At 27.1% G+C, this 20,934-nt stretch overlaps 5 protein-coding genes across 7 annotated transcripts in view; 1 reads left to right on the forward strand and 4 right to left on the reverse strand.

The window, feature by feature from the left end:
• Positions 1–20,934, forward strand: part of LOC128953296 (uncharacterized) — a 388,095-nt gene that overhangs the window by 126,578 nt on the left and 240,583 nt on the right. The gene's annotated exons all lie outside the window — the stretch shown is intronic.
• On the reverse strand, positions 448–4,843 carry LOC128953392 (4-pyridoxate dehydrogenase-like). The gene is made up of 7 exons (XM_054298877.1): positions 4,832–4,843; positions 4,351–4,675; positions 4,211–4,253; positions 3,726–4,077; positions 2,315–2,670; positions 1,478–1,986; positions 448–1,418 (listed from the first exon to the last, which is right to left on the reverse strand). Exons 1-7 carry the CDS (start codon positions 4,841–4,843, stop codon positions 448–450), a joined length of 2,568 nt encoding a protein of 855 aa, XP_054154852.1.
• LOC128953393 (uncharacterized) lies at positions 7,311–8,735 on the reverse strand. Its single transcript, XM_054298878.1, has 4 exons — positions 8,631–8,735; positions 8,235–8,552; positions 8,124–8,166; positions 7,311–7,843 (listed from the first exon to the last, which is right to left on the reverse strand). The coding sequence occupies exons 1-4, from the start codon at positions 8,733–8,735 to the stop codon at positions 7,311–7,313; spliced, it is 999 nt and encodes a 332-aa protein (XP_054154853.1).
• LOC128953286 (uncharacterized) lies at positions 10,985–12,585 on the reverse strand. Its single transcript, XM_054298768.1, has 4 exons — positions 12,486–12,585; positions 12,067–12,387; positions 11,928–11,970; positions 10,985–11,627 (listed from the first exon to the last, which is right to left on the reverse strand). The coding sequence occupies exons 1-4, from the start codon at positions 12,582–12,584 to the stop codon at positions 11,095–11,097; spliced, it is 996 nt and encodes a 331-aa protein (XP_054154743.1). The 5' UTR covers position 12,585; the 3' UTR covers positions 10,985–11,094.
• On the reverse strand, positions 13,902–15,591 carry LOC128953285 (uncharacterized). Its single transcript, XM_054298767.1, has 4 exons — positions 15,440–15,591; positions 15,030–15,347; positions 14,880–14,922; positions 13,902–14,600 (listed from the first exon to the last, which is right to left on the reverse strand). The coding sequence occupies exons 1-4, from the start codon at positions 15,542–15,544 to the stop codon at positions 14,068–14,070; spliced, it is 999 nt and encodes a 332-aa protein (XP_054154742.1). The 5' UTR covers positions 15,545–15,591; the 3' UTR covers positions 13,902–14,067.

Below are 20,934 nucleotides of genomic sequence, written 5' to 3' on the forward strand. Positions count from 1 at the left end.
AGTCATCGACTATATGTTATTTATAACTTAATTTTTTATTGTTTTTATTTTTATATATAATTATTAATAAATGAGAAATAGATAAATTGATAGTTACTTTTTTTTATAAAAAAAAATATAGTCTTTTATATGTTTTAATTTAATTTTACATTCATAATTATAATTATTAATTAAATATATTTATATTCTTATAATAATTTATTTTATTTTTGCTTACAACAACAACAACAACAACAAAATTGAAATTTTATTATCAAAAAATAGTTATTTAGTTAATTTAAAATTAATATTTTTCAAATAATAATTTTTTTTTTAAAAATAACATTAGCGAAATACAAAAAAAATTTATTTAAAAAAATATAAATAATAACAATAAAAAAATATTTATTAGTATTATTATAATTATCAATAAATTAATATTAAGTCATTAATTATTATTATTATTATTTATTGATTATCTTCATGTATGAATCGGGCGCCCATCTCCCCGGCCAACATTGCCCCGGCATTTGTATTGGCATTGATTACCTCGGGATAGACGGACGAGTCGACTACACGCAACCCGCGGACACCTTTGACACGCAATCGTGGATCGACTACAGTATCCCTGCGCCCGGGGTCACCCATACGACATGTACCCACCGGATGCATCTCAGTGCCGGCCCATTGTTTCATTAGACAATCCAAATAACTTTGGCATTGATATACAGGAATACCACCACCAGTACTACCCGATGGTGGGGAACAGTATCTACACGGAGGTATCGGTAGTGTAGGTATCCTAACATATCGACCGAAACTAGTAGTCTCAACAAAACGATAGGCATCTGTCAATGCCTGCCGTAGCCGTTGCCGATCAATAGGTTGCCATAATAGCCGGGGATCCAGTAGTGGCTGATCTGACCAGTGGCTGGTGGCCAGTCGTACCGAACCGCAACTACTGGGCCGTACCAAACCGGTAACAAATACTAGAAAATCTGTGGAAGCCATTTGCAAACTATATGCGGCCAGTTGTTTTTTCAATGTCCAATCGCCTACCTGTCCTATCGATTGCAACGAATACGCCGATAGACTACCCCTGGGCATAGGTGTAGCCATTATCTGTAGATTAGGATAGGTAGGGTCCAGATTATCCCTGGTAGACCATGATAGTATACCGACCGGGTATTGCCCCAATGGACCCCTGCCATGGACACTGGCCTCGTATAACTGGTCAATGTTGGCCAGTGATGGTGCTGACTGGCCTAGTAAACCAGGTTCACCACGTAGTGGAAACTCGTGTACAACCCGTACCTGATCGCAATAGTTTGACCCGACACCGGGTAGATCGGCATATATTTCCCGAATACCCGTATCCCGTAAGTGTCGGACGGGACCCACGCCCGACAACATTAGCAACTGTGGACTTAGTATAGGTCCTAATAAAAAAAAAAACAATTAGATATATACTTATATATATATTATATGTGTGTATTACCTGCCGATACTATGACCTCCCGTTTAGCCATTACTTTATGTACTTGAAATTGTTTGACAAATTCAACTCCCTGTGCTTGTGGTGGTGATGCTTGACCTTTGTTGTTGTTGTTGTTGTTACGTGTGATTATTATTTTGGATACCTGAGCTCCAGTAACTATAGTCAACTGTGGACATAAACCACTTTCCAAGTAAGCCGTCAAAGTCGATGATCTTAAACCCCGGGCACTGGTCGACTGTGCAATTGTAAACCCAGTTTGATTTGGACCATTGATATCCGTATAGTCCAGTCCCCAGTCACGGGCAGCAGCTTCGGCTAGTTTCAAATATATAGGATACGGATCGCTTGCTGTGGACACTCGTACCGGTCCCTGTCGGCCGTGATATTCATCCATAACCCGGGGGTCGGTATTGTTTTCCATTAGTTTAAATACTGGCAAAACACTCGCGTAATCCCAACCAATGGCACCGTATTTATCGGCTAACATATCATAGTATTTGCGATTACCTCTAAAAACATAAAAACAAAAATTATAAAAATATATTTTAAACAATATTTTTTTTTTAAGAAAACATTTATAGCTATAAACAGTATAAACAAACACATAATTATTATTTTTTTTAAATATACTAAAATATATTATATAATACAATTGAATATACAAAAAAAATATGTATAATTTAATACATTTAAAAAACTACTTCTACTACTACTACTACTACTAATAATAATAATAAAAATAATAATAATATTATTATTATTATTAATACTACTACTACTAATAATAATATTATTATTATTGTTAATAATACTACTACTACTACAAAAAAAACATACCTATTATAGACCATACCGTTAACAGTAGAGCCACCACCTAAACCATGACCTTTGTATTCAGGTATCTGTTTGTTTGGATAGGACTGACCGGCATTGGGCTGTGGCTGCAGATTGTATTGGCGAAAATTTTTGGCCAACAAATGTATCGGTGTATATCTGGTCCCAAATGACAGGCCCGGGATATCATCTATCAGTGCATTAGGCGGACCGCCTGACTCAAGCAACAGGACATCCCAACCCCATTGGGATAGTCGACACGAGACAATAGCACCGGCACTACCGGAGCCGACTACTATATAATCGTATGAGGGTTTCGGTGGTAGTGGTGTACGATTGGCCACTAGGTTGTGCTGTAGCTGCCGGTGCCATATAATTGTAAACACTAGATATGCTTTTGTTAAATACATATTTAATTTAATTTAATAGTTTAATTATAATATAAAAAACTAATTAAATATATAATAATATATATATTTAATATATATATATTAAATATATTGTTTGATACAGTTTTATAATTTTTTCACATCAAAAAATTAATAGATAAATAAAATTATAATACAGTTTTAATAAAAGTCCACCACATGTGCCATTTTAAATAAAACAAATAAACAAAAAAATTAAAAATACCAGCATGGTTATTTATTTATTTTTTAATATGATTAATATAATAACTTAATAATCCTTTTTATCTATTAGTTATTATTTACATAAATAATTAATTTTGTTTTGTGTTTTATTTTGTTGTACTGTTTATATTTACATTACAATTATCATTATATATATATATATACCTGTTTTTACTTTTATTTAATACATTATAATTTATTTAAATAAATAAATAAAATATTTGATTGGCTATTAATATTGGTTATACTATTGTATAGTTGATTAATTAATTAATTATTAATTAATTATAAAACTAAATGGCTTATATATTATGTATGAAATAAATAAATTAATTAATTGTTTGATATTAATAAACAAATATTATTACTGTAATTATTATATAAGATTTTTTGTATATTTATTTGATATACTTATTATAAAACATATTTATAAAAATAAAACTTAAAAACAAATTCATTTAAAGTTAAAAAAATTATTCTAAATTTATTTTTTAGAAAAAACTATAATAATATAGCGAAAAAATGTTTTTTTTATAAATATATTGTAAATAAAAACAAAAAATGTTTAGTCAATTGATTTTATTAAATTAAATTATTAAAAATAAAATAATTAACAATTTTTAACGAAACAATATACAAAAATTTCAATCAATTTATAAACATACATATTTATAATTTTTTTTAAATATTTAACTAAATTAATTTATAAAAATTAACTTAACTAATCAAAAAATTAGTGTGTAATCAATCAAAATTTTTTAATTAATATCATCTGTCCAAACAGGATACTCGTTGACCCGGCACATATTCTGGCCCCGGGCAAAATTTATATAACCATTCCAACCCCACTGGTCACTCCAGGAATTTTTAATAATCCAAAAATCATTATCGTAACCAATTATGGCTACCGCATGATTTATTGGTTGCTGATTACAACCCGGATCGTTAAATGTACCTTGTTGATAATGTTGAAAATTATCGTTGACCGTAATATGCACATAAATAGGCCCGTTGGTATAGATCGACCATTTCATAGCATCCTCGCCCTGCAATTGGGCCAAATTGGTACCTACAAAAGCTGCCCGCTTACTACCGTCCGTGCTAATTGGTAGTTGCGTTTTATGGCCAAACGTGCTGTGTATGATGTAAAGTTATAAAAAAATAAAAAATTTACAAATTTTAAGGTCATTTGAAGGTTAAATTATTTAATATATATAAAGGTCGTTTGAAGGTTAAACATATATATATATATATATATACTACGTACTTTCTAAAATGGCTACTGTAGCATATGCCCAACATGATCCGCACTAAATAATTATTAAACATTATTTTTAAAATAAAATTTATATTTTTATAATTTTAATTTTTTTTATCAAAATAAAATTCGATTTAATTTTTTAATACATACACTGCCTTGATTTTTGACTCCACCAACAATGGCCCGGGTACGCCAATCAAAATGATCAGGTAAATTAGAATCTCCAACATTTGTAACATTAGTCGGACGTAATTTCTGGATATCAGTCGATGGCATTTTTGTTGTAAATTTTTCCAAAAATTCCTTACTAGTCCAATCGCTGAACGCATTGACACCCATAGTATACGTATGAGTTCCGCGTTTGGCTTCCAAGTTATGTTCGGTAATTTTGCGGTAATTTTCGGCAAATACTGATCGACGATAATTATTGACAACTTTCTTATTATTTATGTTGCCATGATGATATTTTTTCTAGATAAATAAAAAATTAATTTTTATAGTAATTTTTTTAATATATTTTAATTAACTTACTATAAATAATTGATATTGTTCGGAAATTTCATGATCGCTAATATTTAAATTAGCTGAAAAACTAAAACAAACAACATTCAATAATGATTATGTTACTAATAAATTCATTGTAGACTATTTATTATCTAGTTGTTTAAAATAATAATTTTTAATCAATAATTTAGGATTGAATAATTTTTCATTTTGTACACAGGTGATATTTATACTATTTTTTATTTTTATTTTTTATATTATAATTATTGAACATTACAAAATATTTTTTGTTGATTTTTTTGAAAAGTAATAATTCCAATTAAATTTATTTTATTTAAAAAAAAGTTAGTCTAAACATTTGTAAATCGATGATATGTAGTTTTTTAAAAGAAAAATTAATTTTTAAGTTTTTATTATATCTCTACAGGGTTGTTAAATTTTAGATATTTTAAATTTTTTTTAAATTGAGCAATTTTTTAAAAAAATTTAGTTAAATAATTTTATTTATCTAGTTAGAAAAAATTATAATCCTATAGTTAAATCATAAAGAAGTTATAAAATATTTTTTTTAATAAAGTAGAAAACTTAATTACAGTATCTTGAACTTAATTTAAATATATTTTTCTAAAAAATAATAATATGTAATTTATTTGTAAATAAATTTAAAAATTAAATTTTAAATTTAAATAACAATAATTATTTTGAGAATCAAAATGAGTTTTATTTATATTTTAATCATTTTTTTAATTTTTGAAATTTTATCTTTCTCTTTTAAAAAACTTGCTTAACCCTCATTAAAATTTTATTCAACTTATATATTAACAATTAGTTAGAATTATTAAGAAAATTATTATGTAATTTTAAAATTATAAAATAATAATAAAAGTACATGTAAACATAATTTAATATTTAATAAAAATATATTTATTTTAAAACTTATTACTATAATTTGCATATATAAATAAATTTTATTAATAAAAATAAAAAATTTATTTATGCAAAATATAATTTGATACCAAATTTGATCATTTTGTATTTTAAGTTAAAATTTATTTCAATTAATATATATTACATGAAAATTTAAAAAAAATTGTTTGTTTAAATAAAAGTTAAAATAATAAATATTTTTTGTTTTTCATTAGAAAATAAACTTTCGTAACTATTATAAAATTACTCAACATATGTGCAATTAATAATAATACAGTACTTTAAAAAATATAATATATTTTAAATAACTAATAATTAAAATTTATTATTTAATTAAATTATTAAACTGAATTATTAGGATCGAATAAAAATAATATTTAAGACAAAAAATTTATTAATAAATGGTTAAATTAAAATTATTATGGTAGTATTGTTTAAAGTATAACATTGTATCTACCTAAACTAAAAACAATTTTTTTATTATATATTAAATTTTAAAACAAAAATTAATATTAAATCTTTATCTATGTGAGTTATTAGAATTAATTGTTATCAGTATATAGTATGTATCATAAAATAAAAAGTAATAATAATATATTAAATAAAGTTAAATACATGAATTTTTTTACTTAAACATAAATATATTACTTTATAGTAGAAATATTTATAAAATTATATATTTTGATTGATAATATAAAATTTTAACGAAAAAAATTTAATAAAATAAACAAATCAAATATTTAGATTTAAAAAATCTAAACAATACAAAAATTAATTATATTATTATTAAAAAAACAACAACAACATTTTAATGATGTTAATTTTATTTTTATTTATTTATTAAAAAAAATTATAACATAATATTTTATTTTACTTAGTTGATATTTATTTTATTAATTAACTTTTCTTATAAATATATGATATTAATATTAATAATAAATTAAAATAAAAATTAATTAGAAATTAAAGTTCTTTTTATAAAATATTTTTTAAGCAAACAATTTTGTATATATTTTAAAATTATTATCATTAAAGTTTTTTTTGCATTTATATTACAACTAAATTTTTAAAGTATAATACAATATATATTTATTAACTCAAAAAACTAAAATCTTTTATGTTTATTTTTTTACAAACATTGCATTATTAATTATATCAATAAACAAAACTGGATTATTTTAATTATTAATAACAGTTTAATAATTTATTTAGTACCATGTTAATATTTATTTATGATCTTGAACAATTATATAATATAAATAAATTCTATGATAATTACTAACCTAAAATACATTTACATTAAATAACTTTTTTTTTGATAATAATCAAGATAGATTTTTTTATATAAAAAAAGTTTGTTTAGTTATTAATACTATAACTTAAATAAATATAATTAATTAAAAAATTTAAATTTTTTTTAATTAATAGATTTATAACACAATTTATATAAAATAATAATATCAATATATAAATATTGCTTTTGAATATTATTTATTTAATTTTTATATTTTAAATACATAATATTTATAATTAATAAAATAAAATACTATATATTACAATTTTTAGTTTTTTTTTAATTATTTTAGCGGGAATTTTATAATTAATTTAGTTAGTGCTAGTTTTTTCGTGTCACCATGCTAAATTTAATTATTAATATAAATTAATTGTAATTAATTTATTGGATATCATCGGTCCAGATGGGCGACGACGATACGCGACACATATCGTGATCGCGTGTCATACGCATGAAACCTTGTTCACCCCATGAGGTTGACCACGAATTTTTGATTATCCAATAACCGGGACCATAACCGACAACGGTTACCGCGTGATTAGTCTGGTCATTACAGCTATCCGAGCTGAATATACCCGATCGATAGTGTTGGAAATCAGCGTTAGCATACACGTGCACGTATAGGGGTCCGTTTTGGTAGACTGACTGTTGCATAGCTGCCTCACCGTATACATAGTGCAATTTGATACCTACATGTGCTACCCGACGGTCAGCCTGATAGTGGCATGAATCTTTACCGCCCGATCCGCTAATATAGGGATAGTGGTTATCGCTTTCAATACCGCCCAATCGATTCAGGGTTTGGGTGGCCATCTGGATGTTACCGCCGTGTTGGCAGTCATAGCCAGATGTACAGTCTATGATCTCCTGTTCCGATAGGGAACGTAAGCTACCCTTTTTGATGGCCAATCGACCTTGATAAAATTAATTTTAATAAAAAATTTTTTTTGAAGGTTAATTAGAGGTCAAAATTAGTTATTATTAACTAAAAAAAAACTAAAAGATTATATTTAAAACATGCATGTTTTCCTAATTGCTATAGCAACACTAAACAACTACTATATACAACTATTATACCACTTGTACTATAATAACATATTGTTTACAGTTGTTATAACAATTAAGCAGACATGATAGTTTTATATATATTCTTTTAGTTTTATATTATAATAATAATAATAATAAATTACATACTTTCAATGATGGCTACCGATGCAAATGCCCAGCATGAACCGCACTAGTTAAATTCAAAAAAAAATTATTATTAACTAGGTTATTTTTCTATATATATATATTTACACATACTTGTCCCTGATTTTTAATATGTCCAACTTTACGGGATGATCGCCAATCATGCGAATCAGGTACCGATACCGATGCATTGTAAACGGTCATTGGTAATTGTTGGACATCAATTGGTTCCAAATGGCTAGTATATTTATTCAAAAATTCCGAACTAGTCATATCCGAAAAACCGTTAACACCCATAGTATAGGTATGAACGCCTTGGGCGGCCTCCAGGTTATGGCCGACAATCTTACGGTAATTATCTTCGAAAACCGATCGCCGATATTGTTCCTCATGTTGACTTTGGTAGCCATTGATGTCCGATCGGTATTGTTGCTAGATGATTTTTAATATATAAATTTTTAGGTTTTTTTTAGTTTTTTTTAATTAAATTTTTTTTAAAAAAAAATCTACCTTGAACTGTTCCCATTGATCGTCAAACTCCCGTTTGCTAATACCGGTAGACAAACTAGAACAACCAACAATAAACAGTACGGCTGATAATGCTATTACTTTCATTATTATATGTACTAGTTGAATTTACTAGTTAAATAATAGAATAAAAATAATAATAATAATTTTTTAAGCAGGCACATTTGGACTATTTATACTTGAACAATTTTTTATTATACACATTTATTATATACATTTCAACATTAGTGATTAGTTATCAATATTATTGTATGATGATATTTAAGTATTATATATATATATAAGTATTACAAGTTAATATATTTAATTTTTAAAATTTTTACCACACACGTTTTTTTAACAGACAAATATTTTTCAAAAATATAGAAAATAAAATTATTTGATAAAAAAAATGATCTTTGTAATTTAGTAACTGTGGACTTAGTATGGGTCCTATTCAAACAACAACAATTAGATATATAGTACTGTATATTTAGGGTTAGATTGAGATTCCAAGGGAGGGAAGTTCCCGGAAAATATGGAAAATATATTATATTCCCTCCATTGATCGTTAGAAAAGGAAAATATAATTTGTCATACATTAAAAAGTACCTAATCTAAATGACTATGTGTTTCAATTGGGACAAGTATATTAGTATATGATTCAAATATTATTAAAAATTTAGTAAAAAACATTAAATACATTTTGTAGATATTTACTATACAAACGTGTTTTTAAATAAAACATTATGTAATATGAGTTAGGGTACTATAGGTGGTGTACCACAAGGAAATGTCTTCCCAGGGAASAGGGAATATAAGAACTTTAAGGAAAATAAGAYGAGGGAGRGAATMTGATCTAACCCTACTTATATTATATGTGTTTTTATGTATCRCCTGCCGATACTATGACCTCCCGTTTAGCMATTACTTTATGTACTTGAAATTGTTTGATAAATTCAACTCCCTGTGCTTGTGGTGGTGATGCTTGATCTTTGTTGTTGTTGTTACGTGTGATTATTATTTTGGATACCTGAGCACCGGGTAACAATATTCAATTGGGGACAAAAAAAACCACTTTCCAAGTAAGCATTCATTAAAAATTGTCGTTTAAAAATGCATTAAAAATTGTTCTGCCCCTCTATATAAGATTTTTTGACATTTTAACCCTCCGCCCCCTATACCCCACCCTGAGACCCCCGAAAACCTTTTGCAACTTTTATGTTATATATATATATATATATATTAATATTATATATGTGTATGTATTACCTGCCGATACTATGACCTCCCTGTTGGCCATAACCTTATGTTGAACCGATTCTTTGATAAATTCAACTCCCTGTGCTCGAGGTGGTAGTCCACTGTTGTTGTTGTTACGTGTGATTATTATTTTGGATACCTGAGCACCGGGTAACAATAGTCAATTGGGGACMTAATACCACTTTCCAAGTAAGCCGTCAAAGTCGATGATCTCAAACCTCCCGGGCATTAGTCGACTGTACAATTGTAAACCCAGTTATGATTTTGGGCCATTAATTGGCCGTATATTCGAGTCACCATACCCGGGCAGCTTCGGCCATAATTGAATATTTAATAAAATATGTTTAAATTAATTAAAGTGTATTCATAATTTTCATGCTTAAATATATATATATTTTTAATTTTAATAAAACTAAAAAAATGCATTCGTTGTAAAGTATAACTTGAAATATAATTAGATACTAAATTCGATCATTTTTGTATTTTTATTTAAAATTATTTTCATTTAATATTTATGATATGAAAATTTTTTAAAAAAAAAACTAGTTTCATTAAAAAAAATTAAAATAATATATATAGATAAAAATATTTGTTTTTCATTAGAAAATAAATTTGTATAACTATTATAAATAAAAAATTACTCAACTTATGTGCAATTAATAATAATACAGAACTTAATAAATATATTTTTTTAATAAATAATAATTTATATATTAATTTTTCTATAATTATATTTCTATAACAATTATAATATTATTTAAATATAAAATTAAGTTATTATTTAATTAAATTATTTATACAAATTTTTTAAGGATCAAATAAAATTAATAATTTATTAAAATAATTATGGTAGTATTGTGTACTGTATAACATTATACCTACACTATACATAAACTAGTTTTTTAATAAGATATTAAATTTTAAAACAAAAATTAATACTAAATCTATTTCAATTATTAGAATTAATTGTTATCAATATATAGTATTTACTGTACTTGTTATTGAATTATATATAAAAAAAAATTAAATAATAATACATTAATAATTTTATTTATTTTTACTGATTAAAAAATAAACATTATAACTTTTAGCTGATAAACATGCATGTTTATTTTTTTTAAATAAAATATCAAGCTAAAATTTTATTAATTAACTAGTTGAAAAATTTTGTTAATTAACTAATTAATTAACTAGTTAAAATAACCTAGTTAATATCATCGGTCCAAATGGGCGATTCACTGATACGGCACATATTCTGTCCAAAAGCCATACGTATGTAACCGCCCTCACCCCAGCCGCCGCCCCACGAATTTTTGACCAACCAATAGCCCGGCCCGTAGCCGACAATAGTAACCGCATGATTGATCGGCTGATTACAACTACCATCAGCGTAGACACCCCCTCGATAACTTTGGAAATTACCRTTGGCCATTATGTGTACGTAAACGGGACCGTTCGTAAAGGTCGACCATTTCATTTGTTCTTCGCCCTGCAAATAGGCCAGATTCGTACCGACCGATGCTACCCGACGGCCACCGTCATAGTGACACTGGCCTTTACCGCCGCCGCCGCTAATATACGGATAATCACTGTCGCCTTCGATACCGCCCAATCGCCGCAGAGTATCGGTGGCCATCTGTATGTTACCGCCGTGTTGGCAGTCATAGCCTGAGGTACAGTCGATAATCTCCTGTTCCGATAGCGATCGGAAACCCCCACGTTTAATGGCCAAACGAGCTAGATAATAATAATAATAATTAATTTTGAAGGTTATTTGAAGGTTAAATATTTATATGTACAATGATATACACAGTTTATGTCACATAAAAATTTTGTTTAAATTTTGAGTAATATTATTGAGTAATGATTTAGCAAGGTACTTTTTATATATATTATCATAATATACCTGTATACCTAAAGTTACCTTGCTTTAGCGTAAAGTTAACTGTATACAATATATTACTCAAATTTAGATTTAATAGAATTTAGAATTATATATATAGTATATACTAGGTTAATTTTTAAATTTATACTTACATTCAAAAATGGCTACCGAAGCAAATGCCCAACATGAACCACACTAAATATATATATATTTAATTAATTAATTAATTAGTACCCTAGGTTATTTATAGTTAAATAGTGTACTACTAGTTATATATTATATGGTACATACACCGCCTTGATTTTTGACCGGTCCCACTTTACCCTGACTGCGCCAATCATGCGAATCGGGTACCGATACCGACTGGTTTACAATTGTCGGACGCAGTTTCTGGATGTCAATCGACTGCAGGTTTGGTGTAGTATATTTAGCGAGAAATTCCTCCTGGGTCATATCGGAAAATTGATTTACACCCATAGTATAGGTATGCAGGCCTTGTTCAGCTTCCAAGTTATGTTTGGTAATTTTACGGTAAGTTTCCGTAAATACTGAACGCCTGTATTTTTCCTGATCAACGCTCAGATAGCTATTGGTGTCCGATCGGTATTGTTGCTAGATGATATATAWAAATWWTAATAATAAAATTTAAGTTGCTTATTTTTTTAATTTTTTAAGTTAGCTATTTTTTAATAGTTTTAAATTATATTTACCTTGAACAATTCCCATTGTTCCTGTACTTCAGCATCATCAATGGACAAACATGATAYAGTGCCCAAAATCAATAATGATACTAGACAAATTARTTTCATTTTTTATTTAATTAATYAAAATTAATTAATTAATTAATTAATAGAAATAATAACAATAACTAATAAATAATAATAATATTAAGTTGTCATATATATATACCCAGTTTTATTTATATATATATATAGAAATTTTAAAAAATAAACTATTAATCTATTATCAAGATTAAAATAAAAAATTTTATCAAAATTATCCTTGACAGTTTATTATTATTATTATTATTATTATTATTATTATTATTTTGTTTGGGATAAAAACTCGTGGGGATTAAAATTTCTAATTAAAATTATGAAATAATTTTTTTTTCATAAGTTTGTTTGATTGATTTTTTTATTTATATTGATTTAGCTAGATAATTTAGTACAATAGTGTACTGTAATATTGTATATTATTATTATTATTATTATTATTATTGGTATATTTTTTAGTATTAATTCTAGTATTACTATATCAATAAAAGTTAAATACTTGAGTTAATACAAATTGATTATTGCATTTCATATGATTTTTCTYATTAATATATGATWTATATATATATATATAATAAAAATAAACTAAAAAAAGTGATATAGGTTCATTAATGTCAATGTTATACATTATTAAWAAAAATAATAATAAAGGTACATTAAGTGCAATAACTAGGATATTATTATTATTATTATTATTACTATTATATATATTGTATATTTACTTATACTAGACTACTACTTGTACTAGAGTACTATTTACTTAAAAAAATTAATTTGAAAAAATCATACATAAAATAAAAACGAATAATTTTATAATTTTTAATATTTATTTTTTTCAAATTTTTAAAAATTATTTTTTTAAGCAAACAATTTTTTTATATTTTCAAATTATTAGCATAAAGTTTTTTTTTGCATTTATATTAGAACTAAATTTTAAATATAAAATATATTTTAGTTTATATTTTTTTTTACAAACTGCATTATTCAATTATATATCAATAAACAGAACTAGATTATTTTAACTGTTAATAACATTTTTAAATACATTTTACAGTTTTAATACTCAATTTTGTAGCATGTTAGTATTTATTTATGATAAATATAAAGTTATATATATATACTAAAGTAGTAATATTAAAAATTATACATGTACCATTAAATAATTTTTTTTAAATAATAATCAAGATTGATTTTTTTTTCTAAAAAAGTATGTTTAGTTATCAATACTAACATAAATAAATATAATTAATTAAAAAAAATTCATTTTTTAAAAATCACTGATAGATTTATAACACAATTTATATATAAAAATAATAATAATATCAATATATATATATTGCTTTTGAATATTATTTATTTAATTTTTATATTTTAAATACAGTATATTTATAATTAATTTAAAAAAATACAGTATATTACAATTTTAGTTTTTTTTAAATTCTATAATTTTAGCGGGAATTTTAGCTTGTTTAGTGTGTGTGTTGTCGTTTCACCATGCTAAATTTATTAATTTAATTTATTGGACATCATCGGTCCAGATGGGCGACGATGAAATACGGCACATATCGTGTCCGCGGGTCATACGCATGAAACCTTGTTCACCCCATGAGGTTGCCCACGAATTTTTGATTATCCAATAACCGGGGCCATAACCGACAACGGTGACGGCATGATTAATCTGGGCATTACAGCTACCCGAGCTGAATATACCCGATCGGTAATGTTGGAAATCAGCGTTAGCATACACGTGCACGTATAGGGGTCCGTTTTGGTAGACAGACTGTTGCATAGCTGCCTCACCGGATACCGAGTGCAGGCTAGTACCTACATGTGCTACCCGTCGGGCAGCCTGATAGTGACATGAACCTTTACCGCCCGATCCGCTAATATAAGGATAATCGTTATCGCCTTCAATACCGCCCAATCGATTGAGGGTTTGAGTGGCCATCTGGATGTTACCGCCGTGTTGGCAGTCATAGCCCGAAGTACAGTCAATGATCTCCTGTTCCGATAGGGTACGCAGGCTACCCTTTTTGATGGCCAATCGACCTTGATAACATTATTTATTAAAATATTTGTTGAAGGTTAATTAGAGGTCAAATTTAGTTATTAGTAAAACTAATAGATTATATTTAAAACCTGCATGTTTGCCTAATTGCTATAGCAACAATAAACAACTACTATTTACAACTTAATTATACCACTTGTACTATAGTAACTACTTGTTTACAGTTGCTATAGCAATTAGGCAGACATGATAGTTTTATATATATATATAATCTTTTAGTTTTTATATAATAATAATAATAATGATAATAAATTACGTACTTTCAATGATGGCTACCGATGCAAATGCCCAGCATGAACCGCACTAGTTAAATTAATGAAAATAATTATTATCTAGGTTATTTTTCTATATATATATATATATATATATATAATATATATATAATATATATATATATATTTGATACATACTTGTCCCTGATTTTTAATGTGTCCGACTTTACCGGATGATCGCCAATCGTGTGAATCGGGTACCGATACCGATGCATTGTAAACGGTCATTGGTAATTGTTGGACATCAATTGGTTCCAAATGGCTAGTATATTTATTTAAAAATTCAGCACTAGTCATATCTGAAAAACCGTTAACACCCATAGTATAGGTATGAACGCCCTGAGCGGCTTCCAAGTTGTGTCCGACAATTTTACGGTAATTATCTTCGAAAACCGATCGCCGGTATTGTTCCTCATCTTGACTTTGGTAGCCATTGATGTCCGATCGGTATTGTTGCTAGATGATTTTATTTTATTTTTTTAAAAATAAAATTAATTTAATATATACATTTTTTTTAGTATTTTTTAATTAAAATAATAAAAATCTACCTTGAACTGTTCCCATTGATTGTCAAACTCCCGTTTACTAATACCGGTTGACAAACCAGAACAACCAACAATAAACAATACGGCTGATAATGCTATTATTTTCATAATTAGATGTACTAGTTCAATTAGTAATCAAACTAAATAATAATAATATTTTTGTTCAAGGCACACTTGAGCTATTTATACTAAAAATAAAATATTAAAAAATACATTTCAACATTACTGATTAGTTATCAATATTACTATATATATATATATATATATATATATATATATATATATATATATATATATATATATATACAGGTATATATTAGTTAATATTTTTACTTTTTTCCATTTTTTTACCACACACGTTTTTAAGACATACATAAAAATCTTTATGATAATAAAATTATTAGATAAGAAAAATGATCTTTGTAATTTAGTATAACGATAATTATAATAATAATAATAATAATATAAGTATATAAATAATGAGGATTTGTGATAATTTTTATTTTATTTTTGCTAAAAATAAAAACAATTAACTTGACATTCAAAAAATAAAATTAATTTAAGATAACATTAATTGATAAAAATATATATATACTTATTTTAAGTTTGTTTTTTATTTTTATTAAAATATTAAATATTTATTATTAAAAATTACTTAAAAAATTGATTAATTTTGTTGTAGTTAATAAAGATTTAACTAATTATAATATGCATTTAATTTAAATTAAAATTAATTTATTATTAGTTATTAATTTTTTAAGCCTTAATAATAATATTGTTTCATAAAAAAATAGCAAATTTATTTTATCTAATTATTATATTGATAATAAAAATTAACTTGAAGTGTCTAGCTCATATGACTATTTATTATCAATATAACCAAAATAGATAATAAGTTTTTAAGTTATTATTTATATTTTAAAAATAATGCAATTATTATTGATCTTCAAAAATTAATTAATTAATTAATTAATGATAATTAATGGGAAATGTGGAAATTTTTTTAATCTATTGCACTAAAAATGTTTAATATCACATATACTAAGTAATAAAAATATTTATTTTTTAAAAATAATAATACAATTAATATAATTATTTTATAGAAACTAATATTTTTATCAAAAAAATAATTAAACATTTAACACAAAATTAAATAATAAATAAAACACAAATTTAATATATACAGTAATATACAATACAATAAAATATAATAATAAAAATAAATAATAATAATAAAAAATAATAATAAAAATAAATAATAATAAAAATAAATAATAATAATAAAAAATAATAATAAAAATAAATAATAATAATAAAAAATAATAATAAAAATAAAGAATAATAAAAATAAATAGTAATAAAAATAAATAATAATAAATATAAATAATAATAAATATAAATAATAATAAAAATAAATAATAATAAAAATAAATAATAATATAAATAATAATAATAATAATAATAATAATAAAAATAAATAATAATTAAATTAACTATAATTATTAATTTTATCTCAATTTACTACTACTACTACTACTACTACTACTATCTTCACGTATGAATCGGGCGCCCATCTCTCCGGCCAACATCGCTGCCGCCATAGGATTGGCATTAATTATCTCGGGATAGATGGATGAGTCGACTACACGCAACACTCGGATACCTTTGACACGCAATCGGGGATCGACTACAGTATCCCTGCGCCCGGGGTCACCCATACGACAGGTACCCACTGGATGAAACTCAGTACCGGCCCATTGTTTCATCAGACAATCCAAATAACTTTGACATTGATATACAAGACTACTACCACTAGTACTACCCGGTGGTGGGGAACAGTAGCTACACGGCGGAAACGGTAGTTCAGGTATCCTAACATATCTACCGAAACTAGTAGTCTCAACAAAACGATAGGCATCGGTCAATGCCTGTCTCAGCCGTAGCCGATCAATGGGTTCCCATAATAATCGTGGATCAACTATGGGCTGATCTGTAGGCTGACTAGTGGCCAGTCGTACTGAACCGCAACTACTGGTCCCCAACAGTCCCGTAATAAACATTATATAATCATTGGCCACAAATTCGCTAAAATATTCGTCCAATTTCTGTCTTAGAGTTTCGTTAGCTACCAGTGCTGTCGATGCCCTATATAGTGATGGTGTACCAATTGGTACGACTGTTGACATTATTTAAAGATTAGGATATGTATTATTATTAGTATTAGTATTATTATTATCAGGGGACGACCACGATAGCAGCCCGACCGGGTGGTAGGCCATTGGACCCGTACCCTGGGCATTGACATCGTATAGCTGATCCATGTTGGCCAGTGATGGTACCCCAGGGCCTAACAACCCTGGCTGGCGTAGGGGGAACTCCAACATTACCCGTACATGATCGCAATAGTTTGACCCGACACCGGGTAGATCGGCATATATTTCCTGAATACCCGTATCCCATAAGTGTTGGACGGGACCCACACCCGACAACATTAGCAATTGTGGCCTGGCTATTGGACCTAATCATCAACAACAACACAATTATATACTACTACTACTACTACTAGTCGATGATCTCAAACCCCGGGCATTAGTCGACTGTGCATTTGTAAACCCAGTTTGATTTGGGCCATTGACATCATTATAGTCCAGACCCCATTCACGGCTAGCTTCGGCTAGTTTCTGAAATATCGGATACGGTTCACCCGGTGTCGATACACCTATCGGTCCCTGACGTCCGTGATATTCATCCATAACCCGGGGGTCGGTATTGTTTTCCATTAGTTTAAATACTGGCAAAACACTCGCGTAATCCCAACCAATGGCACCGTATTTTGAGGCAATCATATCATAGTATTGATGATTACCTCTAATGAAACCAAAAAAAGACAATAAAAATGTTTTAAATATTTTATAAATAGTTTGAATAGTTATTATCAATAAATAAATTATTTTTTAATAAAATTAATTTTGTTATTAAAATTTTTTAATTTAATAATTACTATAATATTATTCATGAAATCTATTGAATTAAATTAACTATAATATTATAATAATATATTACTATCTTATTATAAATAATTAAATAATTTTAATTATTTATGTTTTGTTTGTTTGATTAATGTATAAATTTAAACAATTATATAATTGTTGATAAAAAAAATTATTATTTTTTTTGTTAAACAACAAAATAACATATATATCGTATAGTTGTATATACAGTATATATACCTATTATAGACCATACCGTTAACAGTAGAGCCACCACCTAATCCCTGGCCATTAAGTTCAACAATAGATTTGTTTGGATAGGACTGACCGGCATTGGGCTGTGGCTGTAGATTGTATCGGCAATATTGATTCAAATGTAATAATGTATAACGGGATCCAAATGCCAGTCCCGGCACATCATCTAACAGTGCATTAGACGGCTGACCTCCCGATTCAAGTAACAGTACATCCCAACCCCATTGCGATAGACGACACGAGACAATAGCACCGGCACTGCCTGAGCCGACTACTATATAATCATATCGGGGTTTCGGTGGTAATGGTGTACGATTAAGTATTAACTTTTATATTTATTGTTTATATATAAACGGTGTATACTGTATATAAAACTTATTGATTAATTTATTTATAGTTAAATATAAAAAATATAATAATTATTATTATTAGTTTTATTATTATTGATATAAATATTTATTTTAAAAAATAATAATTATAATAATAATTAAATTAAAATTCAAGTATAAGTTAAAATAACTTTTCAATTATAACAAAAAAAATATATTCAAAATATAAAAATTTTATTTTAACCAATTTTACTGTATATTTATTTGTGTCAAATATTTTTTTATTTTATTTGGTTTGAAAACATGTGTGTTAAATATTTTTATTTTTTTTAGTAGTAACTAAACTTTATAAATAAAATATTTTTATATTTTTCTAATAAAATTAGCTAAAATTTTTGAGTATATTTAAATAAAAAAATTATTGATAGGCTAATTAAAACAAAAAAATTAATAATTAATATTTCAATTTTTAATACATATACTTTATATAAAGTTATATTGATTGAACAGTTTATATAGTCTAACATTTTTTTATTGTCTATAATTTTAATTAAAAAAAATAAAAAGTTTTATCAACATTTATAATAACATTTGTAAATATAATTGATTTATTTTTTATCTACTTTTTAAATATAATAATGTTTTAATTACAGAGTATTACATTATCTATACATTAAAAAAAAATAAATAATTTTGAAACACAATCACAATAATTATATATATATAAAAAACAATCAAATTATAGTAATATAATAATAAATTATAACTTTTTTTATAAAAAAAAATTAATTAATTTTAATTAATTATTTTTTATTTTAATTTACTATTATTATTATTATTGATTATTGATTATCTTCATGTATGAATCGGGCGCCCATCTCCCCGGCCAACATTGCCCCGGCATTTGTATTGGCATTGATTATCTCCGGATAGACGGATGAGTCGACTACACGCAACCCTTGGATACCTTTGACACGCAATCGTGGATCGACTACAGTATCCCTACGGCTGGGGTCACCCATACGACACGTGCCTACCGGATGATACTCAGTACCGGCCCATTGTTTCATCAGACAATCCAAATAAGTTTGACACTGATATACAGGACTACTACTACTACCCAGTGATGGGGAACAGTAGCTACACGGAGGTAACGGTACGTTCGGTATCCTAACATATCGACCCAAACTAGTAGTCTCGACAAAACGATAGGCATCGGTCAATGCCTGTCGCATACGTTGCCGATCAATAGGTTGCCATAATAGCCGGGGATCTAGTAGTGGCGGATCTGACCAGTGGCTAGTGGCCAGTCGTACCGATCCGCAACTAACTGGTCGAACCAAACCGGTAACAAATTGTAGATAATCTGTCGATTGTATTTCCATATTATATCGATCTAATTGTTGACTGAGTGTTTCGTTAGCTACCAGTGCTGCCGGTAAGTCATACATTGATGGTGTACCAGCCGGTACAGCCGTTGCCAGTATCTGTAGGTTAGGATATGTACGATCATTATCCGGGGACGACCACGATAGTAGTCCGACCAACTGTTGTGCCAATGGACCACGGCCGTGGACACTGGCCCCGAATAATTGGTCAATATCGGACAATGATGGTACCGGTACTAGCTGGCCAGGTAGGCGTACGGGAAATTGGAGCAATACCCGTACCTGATCGCAATAGTTGCTGCCAATACCCCGTAGATCGGCATATATTTCCCGAATACYTTTGTCCTGTAAGTGTCGGACGGGACCCAMRCCCGACAACATTAGCAACTGTGGACTGGCTATAGGTCCTGAAATATATAYATATATATATATAGGAATTTATAGAAAATTTATAAGGAATTTAATGGTAATTTATTGTGAATTTAGTGGGAATTTAGTGGAAATTTAGTGGGAATATAGTGGGAATATAGTGGGAA

Source organism: Oppia nitens, unplaced genomic scaffold (assembly GCF_028296485.1).
Source record: "Oppia nitens isolate AA-2021 unplaced genomic scaffold, nextdenovo-longstitch-racon4-pilon3 scaffold21_pilon_pilon_pilon, whole genome shotgun sequence".
NCBI classification, from domain to species: Eukaryota; Metazoa; Arthropoda; class Arachnida; order Sarcoptiformes; family Oppiidae; genus Oppia; species Oppia nitens.

Excerpts from the sequence above, each read along its gene's own strand:
- LOC128953392 (XM_054298877.1), bottom strand. Across the intron at positions 4,078-4,210 it reads TACAGTAGCCATTTTAGAAA|CACGTTTGGCCATAAAACGC; the intron begins GTACGTAGTATA and ends CATCATACACAG. Across the intron at positions 2,671-3,725 it reads GCCGGGTCAACGAGTATCCT|CTACAGCACAACCTAGTGGC; the intron begins GTTTGGACAGAT and ends TGGCACCGGCAG.
- LOC128953393 (XM_054298878.1), bottom strand. The coding sequence starts at position 8,735 with ATGAAAGTAATAGCATTATCAGCCGTACTGTTTATTGTTGGTTGTTCT. Across the intron at positions 8,553-8,630 it reads ATCAATGGGAACAGTTCAAG|CAACAATACCGATCGGACAT; the intron begins GTAGATTTTTTT and ends AAAATCATCTAG. Across the intron at positions 8,167-8,234 it reads ATATTAAAAATCAGGGACAA|TGCGGTTCATGCTGGGCATT; the intron begins GTATGTGTAAAT and ends GAATTTAACTAG.
- LOC128953285 (XM_054298767.1), bottom strand. The coding sequence starts at position 15,544 with ATGAAAATAATAGCATTATCAGCCGTATTGTTTATTGTTGGTTGTTCT. Across the intron at positions 15,348-15,439 it reads ATCAATGGGAACAGTTCAAG|CAACAATACCGATCGGACAT; the intron begins GTAGATTTTTAT and ends AAAATCATCTAG. Across the intron at positions 14,923-15,029 it reads ACATTAAAAATCAGGGACAA|TGCGGTTCATGCTGGGCATT; the intron begins GTATGTATCAAA and ends TAATTTAACTAG.